Source organism: Sarcophilus harrisii, chromosome 2, assembly GCF_902635505.1.
Source record: "Sarcophilus harrisii chromosome 2, mSarHar1.11, whole genome shotgun sequence".
In the NCBI taxonomy this organism is placed as follows: Eukaryota; Metazoa; Chordata; class Mammalia; order Dasyuromorphia; family Dasyuridae; genus Sarcophilus; species Sarcophilus harrisii.
In genome coordinates this window covers 515,630,564-515,646,166 of record NC_045427.1, presented here as the reverse complement: position 1 = coordinate 515,646,166, position 15,603 = coordinate 515,630,564, and the positions used below count along the sequence as shown (strand labels likewise).

General features: G+C 37.8%; 1 protein-coding gene across 1 annotated transcript in view; it reads left to right on the top strand.

The window, feature by feature from the left end:
• PAQR5 (progestin and adipoQ receptor family member 5) overlaps positions 1 to 15,603 on the top strand; it is a 76,459-nt gene that overhangs the window by 30,317 nt on the left and 30,539 nt on the right. The window contains exon 2 of the mRNA XM_003755687.3: positions 14,650 to 14,837. Within this exon, the coding sequence (XP_003755735.1) occupies positions 14,787 to 14,837 (51 nt within the window). The 5' untranslated portion in view covers positions 14,650 to 14,786. The remainder of the gene's footprint in view (positions 1 to 14,649; positions 14,838 to 15,603) is intronic.

Sequence of the window (15,603 nt, the reverse complement as noted above, 5' to 3'; positions counted from 1 at the left end):
AGGAATTTTGTATGGATGGATTATAAGATACATAAAAATGTAAATTACCAGTGAAGAAATTTTCAGCTGGAGTGTGAGCATCCTCAAACAGGGAGCAGTGTCCACAAATTTCCTGGGTGCTTATGGCTCTCAGGGACAGTGGGAAGAACCTTGAATCTGGAGCCAGTGGACATGGGTTTGCACCCCAACTCTACCACTTACTATTTGTGTCACCTTGGGACAAGTCATGGCCTGTCTCTAGGTCTCAGATTCCTCATCCATAAAATAAGATCAGATGAGCTAAAAGGTCCAGTTCAGTTCATAACATTTTATGATCTGGCTGTAAAGATATAAAAGGATTTTTGTTTACCTGCTTCCTAGTTGTGATTGAAAAGAGGGATCTAACTCTATCTTCCATAGAGCTGATTTACAGTGACCATTAGTTCCATTTTTCTTAGATTTTTTGAATAATGCATTTGGCCTTCACTCAGTTTTTTTAAACCATTTATTAATAATGCTAGCATAATGACCCCTATGTCACACTTTGATGATGGGGCTGCTGCTGTGTTCAAATATTTTGAAATATGTTACTTATGCCTGTTCAGATAGCAGGGGAAATATTGTCTTATGCAGGAGAATGGGAATAATTTTCTGGTACATATAAATGGTCTTGAGCATGCCAAAGGAGCAAGTAGTCTACACTAAACAGTAGATGTGGGACTATCAGTTTTGTTCTGTCACTAATACGTCACTAATCTTAGGAAGTCCTTCTCACTTTCTGTGCCTGAGTTACTTTCTGTGGAAAATGGGGCATTTGGACTAAACTCTGCTTCTAGATTCTGCTCCGGTTTCTTCCTCCCAACGGAAAGGCATGATCCTGACCTTCCCTCACTGCTTTCACTGATATGTGTAGTCTCTTCTGCCAGGGTATTTTTCTCAACTCTCAAGTGCTTTGGGCTGGTTTTGGTAATAATTATGTTGGAATGGCTTACCCATTCACATTATACTTTAACACTTCCTCCCTTTGTCATTCACATTAAGTCTGGGAAATGAATGATTAACAGGGGTTGATCCTATGAATTTAAGTGAGTTTACTACGACTAACTTTATTTTGGCACATCCAGGGATAGATAATCTCACAATGGGCCAGTCTACTGTACATAGAAATGTGTATCTGAAGGAGTTTGGGGGGATGAAGAAGAAAAGTAAATAATTATTTAAATAGCTTCTACTATGTGCCAGAAACTGTGGCAAACACTTTACAAACATCTCATTTGATACTCACAACAACCTTGGGATAGAAGTGCTGTTATTATCCCTATTTCACAATTGGGGAAATTGAGGCAAACAGTGGCTGAGTGCCTTGCTCAGGATCCCACAGTTAGTAAGTGCCTAAGGCCAGATTTGATATCAGGTCTCTCTGATTCCCTTTGTGCTCTATTCACTGTGTCACCTTAGCTGTCTTTATCCTTTTTGAAGATTAGAATAGAACCATAAAGGATCCCAAAGAGAAATCTCAATCCTCTGACACCTACATTATCCACCACCCTTACCTGATAATTTGCATTACATTCCTCTCAAAGTAAGTACAAGTAAGTCAACATCCTCCTCTCCTCTCCTTTATTTCCTAGCCTCTCCCCTCCACCCACTAGGTCTCCCTTTGGTCACTCGGTCTTCTTCATATCCTCCTCCCTCTTTATCATATTTTATAGTTATTTGTCTATGTTTGATCCCATAATTACATTGTAAACTCCTTGAGAAGAGGAATTATAGTTTTTTAATTAAAGCTTTTTATTTACCCATCCTACAATCCTCAGGGCTCCAACAGGCTTCCCCTATTCCTAGAAGCTTCTGTTTCCTATGATCCTCCAATTCTTTTTTTAAGGGGAAGCAGATACAACTAGATTTTCTATCAGCTTCCTTGGCAATAAGAAGCCACATTTATCTTTGTATATCCATGGAGCCTTATATATAGTAAGCATTTCACAAATGCTTGAATTGAATTTTTCAAGGCCGCAACTCATTTTGCCTCCAAGTCTTTGCTTGACACTCATGATATTGATGTCTTGATGCTCTTATTGTGGATATATAATGTTTCATATTTTTCTCAAAAGAAACAAATAAGTTTTTACATATATACATATAGTCTCTCCAGTGAAACCATGAAGTTCTTGAGAAAAGAAATTAAGTCAGATATTTTTTCTATTTCTTCTAGAGTGCCACGGATGGAGAAAGGTTCATAGTAGACATTTGGCAAAATAAACATTAAATTGAATGGAAAGACTTCGTCCTTTAGAAAGAAATCAGATTCAACCAGCACTTATTAAGTACTATCTGCAAATTTAAATGCAGTAAGACATAGGATCTAGAATATCAATCTTGAATTAGGAAGATCTTGGTGCAAGTCCAGAATTCAGTGCATACTAGCTGTGTAACATAAAGAAGTAGCTTGGCTTCTCAGCATCCCAGTCAACTTTCTAGGGCAGGAGATCTTAGCCTGGGATCCACAAACATCCAAAGGGTCTTTGGATAAGATTTCAAAGCATCCATGAAATTGGATGAGGAAAAATCATAATTTTTAATTTTAATAGAACTGGTTTCCTTTTTAATCCTCTACTTTTTATTCTATGCATTTAAAAACATTGTTCTGTCTATAGATTGCTAAAGGGATCTATGACACAAGAAAAGTTAGGAACTTCCACTCTAATTTATTTCTTAGTAGCTTCATTAACTCTCATGGTTCAATTATTATCTCTATACAGATGACCCCATAGCTACATAAATAGGAAAGGAAAAGGAAGGGAATAAATATTTATATAGTATCTACTATATGCCAGGTGCTATTCTAAGTACTTTACCAATATTATTTTGATCTTCCCAGCAATCCTATGAGATAGGTATTATCACTATCCCCATTTTTAGAGAAAATAGAGGGAAAAAAGAGGGTAAGTGACTTCTTCAGGATTGCACAACTAGTAAGAGTCTGGGGCAGGATTTGAACATAGGTCTTCTTGATGGTAGTCTCAGATCCACCGACCCCCCCTCCCCCCCGCTGCCAGTCTATCCAGCCCTGGTCTCTCTCCTGAGCTCAATCCCACTTTGCCTACCATCTATTAAACACTTAGAATTGGTTGTTCCATGGGCATCTCAAACTGAACATAGTCAAGAGAATACTCCTTCCCCCCCAATCCAAATCCATCTGTCTTCTGAATTTCCCTATTTCTGTCAAGGGCCCTCATCTTTCTAGGTATCAGATCAGAAACCTAAGAACCCTCCTGGACTCCGTATCTTCGTCTTTACTCAGATAGTCCCTGACCTCCTTCATGCTTTGTCACCTCTTGCCTTGGAGCTATTAGACTGGTAGGTCTTGCTCTTCTAGCTGATGATTATCATACCTGTATCTCCTGGACCAGTCTTTCTGCTGACCTCCGTTCTCATGTCTCCATCTTCCTTTCAGATGCCTCAGACTGATAACCAGTAGACATCTCAAACAAAACATGTCCAAATCTGAACTCATTCCTTTCCCCCTTAGGACTTCCTCCTCTCCTACCTCCCTATTTCTATAAAAGGCAACCCCAGATGTCACTTTCAGCTCCTTACTCCCTCTAACCCCAGTACCTATCTGTTGTTAAATCTTAATTTCATTCTTGCAACATCTCCCAGACAAACCTCCTCCTCTCCTCTGAAGCTGCTGCCATTCAGAGCCTCAGTGCCTCATGTCTAGACCACAGTAATAAATAACCTGCTGGTGGGTCTGTCTGCCTTTAATCTCTCCCCACTCTAATCCATCCTCCATTTAACCACCAAAGTGATTTTCCTAAAGTGCATGTGCAATCACATCACCACCCCATATTCAATAAATCCAGAGACTCCCAGTTGTCTCCAGATCAAATACAAAATCTTTTCTTTGGTATTCGAAGCCCTTCATAATCTAGCTCCCTCTTATCTTTCCAGTCTTCTTAAAGATACTCCTGTGAACTTCAGTCCAGTGACATGGCCTTTTAGTTGTTCCACAAACAAAACTCAACATCTCTTAGCTACAAGCATTTTTTCTGATCATTTTCCATCCCTGAAATGTTCTCCCTGCTCATTCCTACCTACTGTTTTATCTGATTTCCTTTAAGTCCTAATTGAAATCCATTTTCTACAGACGTACTTTCCTAATGCCTCTTAATTCTTGGGCCTTAGTGATTTTCCATTTATATGGGATGTATCTTGCTCATCATTATGTGTTTGCATGTTGTCTCTCCCCAGTTGATTGTGAAATCCTTGAGGAAAGGGATTGTCTTTTGTTTTGTTTTGTTTTGTTTTTTTTTGTATCCCAGTACTTAGCATGGTGCCCGACTCACATTAGGTACTTAAATGTTTATTGATGGACTGAATCAAGTCTCCAAGCCATTTTCCCTACCACTGCTAAAGTTATATTTGGAAATCTCAGGTCTGTCCACATCATTTCCCTCCTCAAAAAGTTCCAACAACTCTTCCTTATGACCTTTAGGAGCAAATCCAGCACATGAAGCTTTTTCTTATCTCCTCAGATGCTAGCACCTCCCTTCCAATTATTTATTAATATTTACTTATGTACAGATTATCTTCTCCTATAGAATATAGGATTGTTTTATTTTTAGGGAATGCTTCGTTTGATTGGTTGAAATGTGCACTAGGTGCAAGACACTATTATTAGATACTGGTACATCAAGATAAAAATTTAAAAAGGAAAACAAAACAAAACGGTCCCTGCCTTGGGGAAGTTTGCATTCTTATTGGAATCAATAACATGTGCCCATAAATAAATGCAGGACACTTTAAAAACAGAGTAGGTATAACAACTGAGGGAGGGCAAGAAATGAGGAAAAGCTTGGCCCTGGAAGAAGCCCTGAATGACTCTGGATTCTATGGAGGTTTTGGCAGGGAGAGAAAACATTCCAGGGCAGGGGACAGCCTGTGCAAGCTACCAAAGCAGGAAATGGAATTTTGAGTTTGAGGAACAGCAAGAAATGGGTGACATATGTAGCATTTTAAAGAGCCTTGGTAAATTTAGGGAAAGCAGGTGCAGTCAAATGATGGGTTCAGAGGTCAATGGAACTAGAACATTGAGGATACATGGAAAGGAGCAGTATGAAATTAGTCAGGAAAGTTAGGCTTGAACCAGATTGTGGAGATCTGTAAAGGTCAGGGCAAGGAATTTGCCTTTGTCTTGGAAGCAAATGTGGAGGTCATTAAGCTGTTTGAGCTGGGGAGTGACACAATGAGACCTGGACCTTTAGGGAGATTATTTTGGCAGCTGTATTGAGGATGTCTTAGAGAGGGGAGGGCTGGAAGTAGAGAGACCAATTAGGGCAGTAGCTTCTGAAATTTATTCATATATATGAAGACTTCCCACTTTTTATTTTAAACAAAAACAAAATTGTTTTCTCCCTACTTTTCTTAAAGCAACCTGTACAAATAATTTTCTTATCTAATAGTATATTCAAATAAAAATAATTTACCATTTTATAACATACAAATATTAAACATACAATAAAATATTGTGTAAAATAAATAATTGCTGTGCTACTTCGGTGGCTCTAGTATCATAGTTTTAGTTTTAGAGATGGAAGTTCTCTAGTTATTAAGTCCAACTCCCCTTATTTTATAGTTGAAGAAGTCAAGGGCTAGAGATTGTGATTAATCATTGTGTTGATCAGAGTTTCTTAAGTCTTTCAAAGTTGTTCATGTTGTTATAATAGTTACAATGTAGTTATAATAGAAACTATTTCCCTGATTGTGCTTGCTTAACTCTTCCATTATTTCATAAATGACTTCCTTGGTTTCTCTTATTAATTTCTTATCACTATCATCATACCATAGTTTTCCATTACATTCTTTTACCATTACTTGTTCAAGTATTCCCTTATTAATGGACTTACTGTTGTTTTCCAGTTTTTTGCTGAAGCCAAAAAAGTTGTTATTAATAATTTTTGTATGTAAAGAATGCTTTCTTCTTTTTTTTTAAGTCTCTTTGGAGTGTAGACCTAGTAGTTGCACAAATGGAGCAAAGGATATATACTGTTTAATTACTTTTGAAGTATAGTTCCTAATTACTTTCCAGAATGATTGAATCAATTCAGTTCCACTAACATGAATTAGTACCTGTTTTTCCATAGTCCTTCTGACATATATTGGGTTTGTTTGTTTGTTTGTTTGGTAGTTTTGCTAATCTGGTGAAAAGGAGAAACTTCAAAGTAGTTTTAATTTTCATTTCTCTAACTTCTAGTGATTTGGAATATTTTTATATATAACTATTAATAATTTGAATTTCTTCTTTTTGGTCACTTACCAGTTGGAAAATATTATTCTTGGTAAATTTGAAGGAGGGGTGGACTTAGACAAAATGAAAATGGGTTCTATTTTGGACATGTCAAGTATGAGATACTTTGGCAGTTGGAGATCTAGGGCTGGATCTCAAGGGATTTCAAGGGAAAGATCAGAGTTGGATAGATAGATTTGAGAGTCATTGGTGAACCTTTTTGAGCTGATAAGGTCACCAAGAGAGAAGTTGTAGAGAGAAAATAGAAGAGATGTCAGAACAGAGCTTCAGAGGACACCTACTTTTAGAGGGCAGGATTGATAGTAATACAACAAAAGAGACTTAGAAGGAGTTGTTAGATAGGTAGGAGGAGAACCAGGAGAAATGAATGTTACAGAAAATAAGGTAAAAGAGAACCCCTAATGAGAGTTAAAAGCTACAAAGATGTGAAAAAAGATGAGGGCTGTTTATAATTTACAGATAACTGGTAAACTAGGAGAGAATACTTCCAGTCAAGGGACAAGTCATTAGGAGCAAAAGTCAAATTTCAAGGGACTGAGAAATGAATAAAAGCAATAGTTAAAGGCAGCTTTCCTAGGAATTTGGTTCTGACAATGAAAATATGGGTCTAGAAGGATATTCTTGATTAAAAAGAAAAAGGATAGGTAAAAAGGAGGTGAGATGGGGTAACATTGACTATCTAAGCAGATATACATACTTCTATGAAGAAATCCAGGAACCAGAGGTCAAACTCATTTGGATGAAGATCTATAGAATAATAGTTGTGTGAATAAGGGCAAAATAAACTCTCAAGCACCTTCCTTTGGGATAAAATACAAATTAAAACTTCTCCACAATTTGCTCCAACTTATCTTTCAAACTTGTTCTACATTATTCTTTCTTGTGCACTCAGTGGGGGTGTTCAGAAGGACTAGCTGCTTAATGTGAAGGCTTGCTGAGCCCTTTCCAAGGCTGTTCATCCATCTAACTTTCACCTGTGGCTCCAAGAAGCTGTACGTAGTTAGTGCCCACATCTCTTGGCAAACCTCTTGGTAGACAGGCCAAACCAGGTTGAGGTAACCCACAGTGCTCAGACTTATCCATGAGTTAGAAGGATGTCTACCCCAAGCATGTGAAGACTTCCCCTGTGGAATGGTGAATGAGAACAATTTCTTCCCAAGGCCATGAGCATGGCTGAAGCAGGTGCTGTGGAGCATTTGGAGACTGGTCAGACATGGAAGATACCAAAGCCATCCACTGCATCCCGGGCCATTACCAGCCCTCCTGACTTTTGTCTTGTTGTTGGACTTCAATGACTCTGGAAGAGTTAGTGAGGCTGATGACTTTGTGCAAACCCTGCCTCATTTAAATCCACTTTATATATAAGTTGAGTCATCACCATATAACGTCATTGGTCCTCTGAAAACTAAAGGATGAATCACTACCTAACCTGAAAAGTTTAGCACCTATGAGATAGATATTTTATACTACGTGTTAACTACAAGTTATACAGCAGAAACTAATAATCTTTCATGGATAATGCCATGGTAAATTCCTGTACTGTGAATACAAATTCCAAATCCCCATGGAAATTCAATCAATAAACTGTACTAGAACTGGACCATTATCAGAGACTGAACCACTGTTCATAATCTTCCAGACATTGTATGAATTCACAATAAGCTGGAGAAGAATATTTTTATAGCTGTCATCATCCCAAATATGCAGTCTCTTAATATATAAAATGAGGGGACAGGACTCAAGAAGGGTTTCTTCACCTTTTTTGTATTGGTATCCCGCTGGCAGTCTGGTAACCCCTTCTTGGCGTAATGTTCTTAAATGAACAAAATAAAATAGGAGATCCAAGGAAATTAGTTATATCAAAATAGAGTCATCATAGATTATTTAAAAACAAGGTTTTAGGTCTCATGTTAAGAACATCTGGACTAGGGGGACTGGAGGGAGGGAACTCTACCTGCCAGTACTGAAGAAAAGCCTGGGCTGCAGATTATTAGCTTGTTATGGCTGACTTACTGCCTGCCTCACCCTGTCCTGCTCCACCCTCAGGCTTAATGTTGCTCTTTTTGTGACTTTTCCCCTATTCCAGACTGCCCTAAGTGTTTACTTTAGCCTAATCTTACCTGTATCCAGATGGTAGAGGGGGGAGGTGAGGCAGTGATTTGTTCTCAACCTTGTCCTGCTCAGTTCCTCATACCCACTGACCCAGCCCAAAGGAAATGCACATCTTTTACTATCTCTAACCAAGTCAGCATGGGCCAGTGGGAAAAGTCATTGATTTTAAGGCTGATTCAAATCCTGTCTCTGTTGCTTTAACATGTGCAAGTCATTATGTTTTTCTGGGTCTTAGTTTTCTCTTCTGCATAATTAGGAGAGTTTGGGCTTTTTGAGCTTTACATCCTGTGGTTCAAGAGTTTCCCTACATATTTATTCCTTTTCCTTCACACTAAAGTTTCCTAAGTAGAGATAAGGAGGGATGGTCTGCCCTCAAGAAACTTGCATTCTTTTCTCTCTGTTTACATATACATTTTTCTATATGTATACATAAACTTATATAAACATATTTTAAAATAATTTTTATATCTTTTATTTTGTCTACATATATGCACATTATATACATGCATATACATATATAAAGATATTAAAATTTTTGTATATACATGTTTTATTTTGTGTGTATATTACCATATTTGTATATACTTTTTATATATGTATACATATACCTATGTATTTATATATGTATATGCATATATATATGAACATATTTGAAATTATATATGTATGCTTACACATAATAGAAATAGATTTCAAATTATATATGTGTACATACATATAGATCTTAAATCACATATATACATATATAAATAATTTAAAATCATGTCTGTATACATACAAGTATAAATAGATTTTAAATTATATATACATATATAAATAATTTTAAATCATGTCTGTATACATACAAGTATAAATAGATTTTAAATTATATATACATATATAAATAATTTAACATCATGTATGTATATACATATATAAATATATTTAAATCATATAAGTATACATACACATATAAATTGATTTAAAATCATATGCATACATATATATATATATAATTAGATTTAAAATCATACATATATACACATATATAACTAGATTTACAATCATATTTCAATGGAGAGGCACTAGCAGTTAGGGGAGACTGAGGATCAGAGCGGCCTTTGGCCACTTTCACTCCCTAATTCCCAAAGTTATAGGTGCCTGAGAGCCCATTGGGCAGCGTGGTTCCCATATACCCACATTCTTCAGGTAAGTTCACCTGGGGACTGTAATTGCAAATACTAACTTCATCTGTATTAAAAATTGGCTTTTTCTCTCTCACTCCCTTTCTATTTTTTCTTTCCTTGTCTCTAACTATAACTCTAACTGTCCCTAACTCTAAAACTCTAATTTCCTTTGTGGTAATTTGGGCCCATTTTAAAAGGGGAAGAGAATCAAGGAAGTAAGAATAAATTGATTGATTCCTCGGGTGATAATAAGACACCCTGAGAGTTTTCTTCACAGGGCCTTGGGCTTTCCCATCTCTCAGATATCTAGAAAGTGATTTTTTTCCCCCGAGTCAGTCATCTTGTGCGTGATGTGGTTTTACTGCCTTTCACTCCCTGCAACTGCTTCAAGACTTTGTCATGTATTGTTCGTTTTCCTTCAGGACATACCTCTCACGTGCATTTCTACCCATGGTGTGGGTTTGTGTACACTAGAAAGAACATTGGGCTGCCTGGATTCTGAACCTAGCTCAGACACTAACTAGCCATGTCTAATTAACTCCATGGGCCTCAGGGCCCAAGCAGATCTGGTTTTTTTTTTTTTTTTTTTTTTTTAAAGGCCTTTGAACATCCCAAAATACCCTGCAGGGGGCAAAAGAGGTATGTGACTGTGGGAATGACTGTGTGCATGCCTTCTGTACAAGTCACGACTCAGGTGCCATCGTTTATCTATTTGATAATTTATGCTGTCAAGCACTAGACGGGTGAGAAGTGACTGCTCAAACAGAACCATACCTGATACCCCAGCTGCTCTGTGGGAGGGAAGACTGAGAATGTCATAGGGTAGGGCTCGGATCTCTGATTTCCTTGGTGTGGAACACTCCTTCTCCCAAGGCAGTCAGCACCTTCCCTGCTACTGGGGGCACTGAGAGGCTAAAAGACTTTCTAGTAGCATCCAGGGGGTGTGTGTCACAGTTAAGACTTGAACACAGGTCCCTGTAGCTCTGAGTGGAGCTCTACTACAATGCTGTTTGTGATGTTTAAAATACACTCTTGACACTGAAAATCAGATATCAAGGAAAAATTATTAAAGAAGAATCTTAAGGAATTGTCTTGACATTCCCTGAGCACAGATGTGGGAGAAACTTTATACTTGTCGGTCTGGCACAGTCCCTCCCTTCAGAGACCGGACTACTTAGTTCTCTTTTGGATGACAATCTTTCTGATAATCCCACTGTATGTTTCCCCCAAATATGCATAAATATGTTCCCCCTCCCTCCTCATACATCCCATGTTCAAAAATGGTGGAAAACTCCTCCTGGCAGGTATGTTGTTTAATATTCGATTAGCCTATTAAGCAGGCTCAATAATGATTTAGTCAAGTCAGGTCATCGACCCCAACTAGTTTAGGCTGGATCAGCTATTATCTTAAGTTTGTGGTTTTCTCAAAATCACAAGACTGATTTGCTGAATTCACCTGTGCCTTCCTAACTCCCCCCCCCCCCCATTCCTTGTTTGTTAAGGCTTCTATTGACCACTTAATTGTTCTGTGAATCTTAACCTTCCTTAACCTCTCACCTTCTGAAAATCTCTTGGTCAGTGGTACCAGTATCTCACACTACCTCAAAGCTTGCAACACTGTGGAAACCCGACTTTTCAGCATTCTCACAGCTTTAAGGTTCATAAAACATTTCTTTTGTATTATCTCATTTGATTTTCACAACAATCCTGTGAGGTAGTTTCTGCTTTTATCCCCATTTAAAGATAAGGAAACTGAGGCTTGGAGATGTTGAATGACTTGTCTGAGATCACACAGTTGGTAAGTGTCTTGAAGTAGTATTTAAACTGAGACTGTCTTTCTGATGTTGTGCTCAGTCTCGTCTGACTCTTCATGATCCTATTTGGGATTTTCTTGGCAAAGTACTGGAGCGGTTTGCCATTTCCTTCTCCAGCTCATTTGACAGATGAGGAAACTGAGGCAAACAGGGTGAAGTGAATTGCCCAGGGTCCCACAGCTATATAGGGAATGAGGCTGGCCTTCCAAACTCAAGACCCAGTACTTTATCCACTGTACCAGCTAGCTATCTAAAGCCTCCTACTAAATCAATTTACCTTGATAAATTTCAGTTTCTTCATGTGTAAAGTAGGGATAAAAATAGCTTTCTTGCTGACCTGATTTTTGTAGGGGCTTAAATGAGATCATGTATGTAAGGTGACACTTGAGAATGTCAATTATCATAATCAGTCAGCAGTCATTTATTAAATACTTTCCAGGTATCAGGCACTATGTTAAGAATAATAATTTAAAAAAAGATCAAAACAGGCTACTCTCTAAAATTATTTGCTAGAATTATTTTTTTATCCTCCTGAAAAATGTTCCCCATGTTTCCCACTGCAAAAATGAAGCATTTGTAAAAATAAATAAACAAAAAACAAAACAAAACATGAAAAGTCAAACAAATTCCCATATTGTCCATGTCCAAAGCTGTGTGTCTCAATCTGCATCTTAAATCCATTACTTCTCTATCAAGGGGCGGGGTAATATTTCCTCTGGAAGTGTAGTTGATCATTGCATTGATTAGAGTTCTTTCAAAGCAATTTGTCTTTATAGAGCTGTTAAGGTATTATAAGTGTCCCCAGGTTTCTCTGAAACAGTTTCATCATTTCTTATGGAACAATAATATTTTATTACATTCGTACACCGTAATTTGTTTAGTCATTCCCAAAGGAAGAAGATACCCCTTTAATTTCAGATCTTTGCTACAGCAAAAAGAGGCACGATCAATAATTTTATACATGTAGGACCTTGTTTTCTTTGATCTCTTTGGAGCCTCATAGAGGTATTGCTGAGTCAAGCAAATGCAAAGTTTAATGACTTTTGGGGTATGATTCCAAATTGTTTTCCAGAAAGACCAGATTAATGAACTTCCAATGATACCTATTTCCCTATATCTCCTCCAACATTTGTTATTTTCCATTTTTATCATCTCTGTCAATCTGATGGGAGTAAGGCATGACCTTAGAGTTGCTTTAATTTACATTTCTTTGATTATTGGTGATTTGAATGATTTTTCCCACTAGGACAATTGATAGTTTGTATTTCTTCCTTTGAAAATGGCCTGTTTGTATTTTTTCCTCATTTGTCTATTTGTGTAATGACCAAAAACTTTCATTTTAATAGGAGAGACAATAGGTACATAGATACTCATGTAGAAGGTAACTTTAAAGAAGAATAGAATAGGTGGGGTGCAGTTGGACAGAATAGACTGCCTGTAAAAAATAGAATTAAACTGAGTTTTGAAGGAATCCAGGCATCCTTAGAGAGAAAGAGAAGGACAAAAGGTATATTCCAGGACTGGGGGTCAGATTGTGCTTTTGCATGCCATTGGGCAATGGGAGAATTGTACAGGAAACTGTCTTAGAGCAGAGAAAGAGTGAATAAAGTATCATAAGATGGCATCATTATTGTTGTTATTATCAGGGAGTAGAAGTACCATCTGTCTTTTAGTGTCTTCTAGAGGAGGTTCTGATCTTTCTCTTATCAACTTGCAATCTTTCTTTCTGGTTGCTTTTTGTACCCACTGGGAGCGTGTTCATGTTCATAGGTTCATGGGTGTTTGTATTCAGATCTCTTTGGAGGAAGAATGGGGAAGCAGGGTATTTGGGACCTTATTCTAGGATCATATTCTAAACATATTCCAAAATAAAATGCTCTCTATCAATGTGCTAAAGTACCTGAGATTCCAAATAGTCATGTTCCTTCTGAGTAAAGCATTGTATCTCTAGATCTGCATAATTATGGGGAGGGATAAATTTTAACTGTTATCAGTGATTACTTTTTCAGATTAGTTGCTCACGCCAAAGAGCAGTGCCTTAGGGAAATGAGATAACAGGAAAAGTAAGGTTTGATGGATGTTGTCCTGGAGGAAGCCAAGATCTGGATCACTGGTGAGGAAGTTCAATGGTCTGTGTTTAGAGAACAAGTGGCAGAACACTATACGGTAGCCTTATTAATTTTTCTTGGTACCACACAAAGGAATAACTAAATTAGGTGAGGTGGACCATTGAACAGCAGCCTCTCCCAAGCATCATTGCTTATTCTCCCTCTGAGATTTTAGGATCTTCTCTTGAAGAAGTTGCTTAGTTATTTATGGCAATGGTTCTTCAAGTGTGACCCAGAGAATTCTGGGGGAACTCTGAAACCCTTTCAGGGGGTCTACACATTTAAAATTAGTTTTTATTTCTATTATATTAAATATCTATAAATATAACCCACATAAACAAAAACTTTTTGGATAGATCCTCAATCGTTTTTCCCCTGAGGCAATTGGGATTATTACCCAGGGTCACACTGCCAGGAAGTGTTAAGTATCTGAGGTCACATTTGAACGCAGGTCCTCCTGACTTCAGGACTCATACTCTATCCACTATGCCAAACAGCTGCCCTTGCTTCTTGAAAATTTTTAATGATATCAAGATACTGAGAACAAAAGTTTGATGTCCCTTGATCTAATCACTACTACCAATTCATTAGTGGTACCTCTCTTGGATAGAAAAGAAGTAGTTTAGGCACAGAAATAATACCATCAATGAAGCAATGAGCATTTATTTAAGTACCTACTATGTGCTGGGCACTATACTATAGAAAAGCAAGACTATCTCAATTCTTGTAGTCATTTGTATTAGTTCAATTATTATATCAAAGCAATAGAACAAAGCAAAAATTCCTTGAGTTTACTTGTAAAAGTTAAGTCACAAAATATCACCAAAAACAAACCCAGGTTATTCCTTCCATATTATACATCACTTGTTAACTATGATAAGATTCTAGTTTTAGCTATTTGTCTAGTTTATCCTGTAGTAACATTTAGGTTTGTGCCAGACACTGCATTAAAAATATCTCATCTAATTCTGACAACAATCCTGAGAGAGGTGCTACTATTCCCCCCCCCTTACAGTTGGAGAAACTGAGACAGACAGAAGTCAAGTGGTATAGTCTATCTCCTGCATTATCTGGTTGCCAGGACAAACCAACATAAGTTTAAAAAAAGGTAAGACAAGAACAGGTTGTTTTCATAGTCTCCCCTTGTTTTCTCTCCCTAGCAAGAAAGCATTAGGGGCTTTGGAACCAGAACTTGGCAGAAGACCCAAAGGGATTGAGGAAGAAAGTACATTGCTCTGGGTCATGTTAGAATATTGACCAGAAGATCCTGAGGAGGAGAGGCTGGTACCAACCCAGGATGTTGAGCCTAAAGCTGCCCAAGTTGTTCAGCATAGATCAAGTGCCCCAGGTAAGTGACCCTTATTTTATGCAAAAAGGTTGGCTGCAGGATTTGGGGAGAATCGGGTTGGAGCCCTGCGCTAGATTTGATGAGGGTGGGCTATTAGTACAGTAGTAAAGTCTGCCTGTGGGTCCTTCTCCTGCGATCTTCTCTTCTACCTTTTGTCTGGGTTGGCTCCTTTCCCATTTTTTCCCCTTAGCTGCTCATTGTTCTCATATTTTCTTTTCTTCCTTTTCATCAAAACCTGTCCTCAGTCTTCTTCTACATGGAGATGCAAATGACCGACAACAGCTCTAAACAGGACTTCCCCAACTCCTGGGAGAATTTAAGATTTAACTGGGCTCAACTTTGCAAGGCTAGGAAACTTGAATAGAGGAATTTGGGTGTCAGCCTATAGATGGGGAAGGATTTTTTTGAATAAAACTTTTTTTTACTCCCCTGAAATGAGACATTGGATCACTCTATGAATGTGGTTTTACTATATTTTCCTTAACTGCTCCCTAAGTCTGAGTTAAGAAAATGAGATGATTGGCCTAAATGATCTCTGAGTCCTTTCCAGAGTAAAAAGCCTATGACTCTATGTTCGTTAGGCACTCCTAGGAGGAAGTGTGGCCATCAGGCTATCTTACATCATAAAACAGATTGCCTATAGGATCATAGATTTAGAGCTTGTGGGAACCTTGAAGAATATGTAGCTCAACCCCCTTATTTTACAGCTGAAGAAACTGAAGACGAGGGAAGGTGAGTGACTTGTCTGGATGGCAAAAGTAGTTAG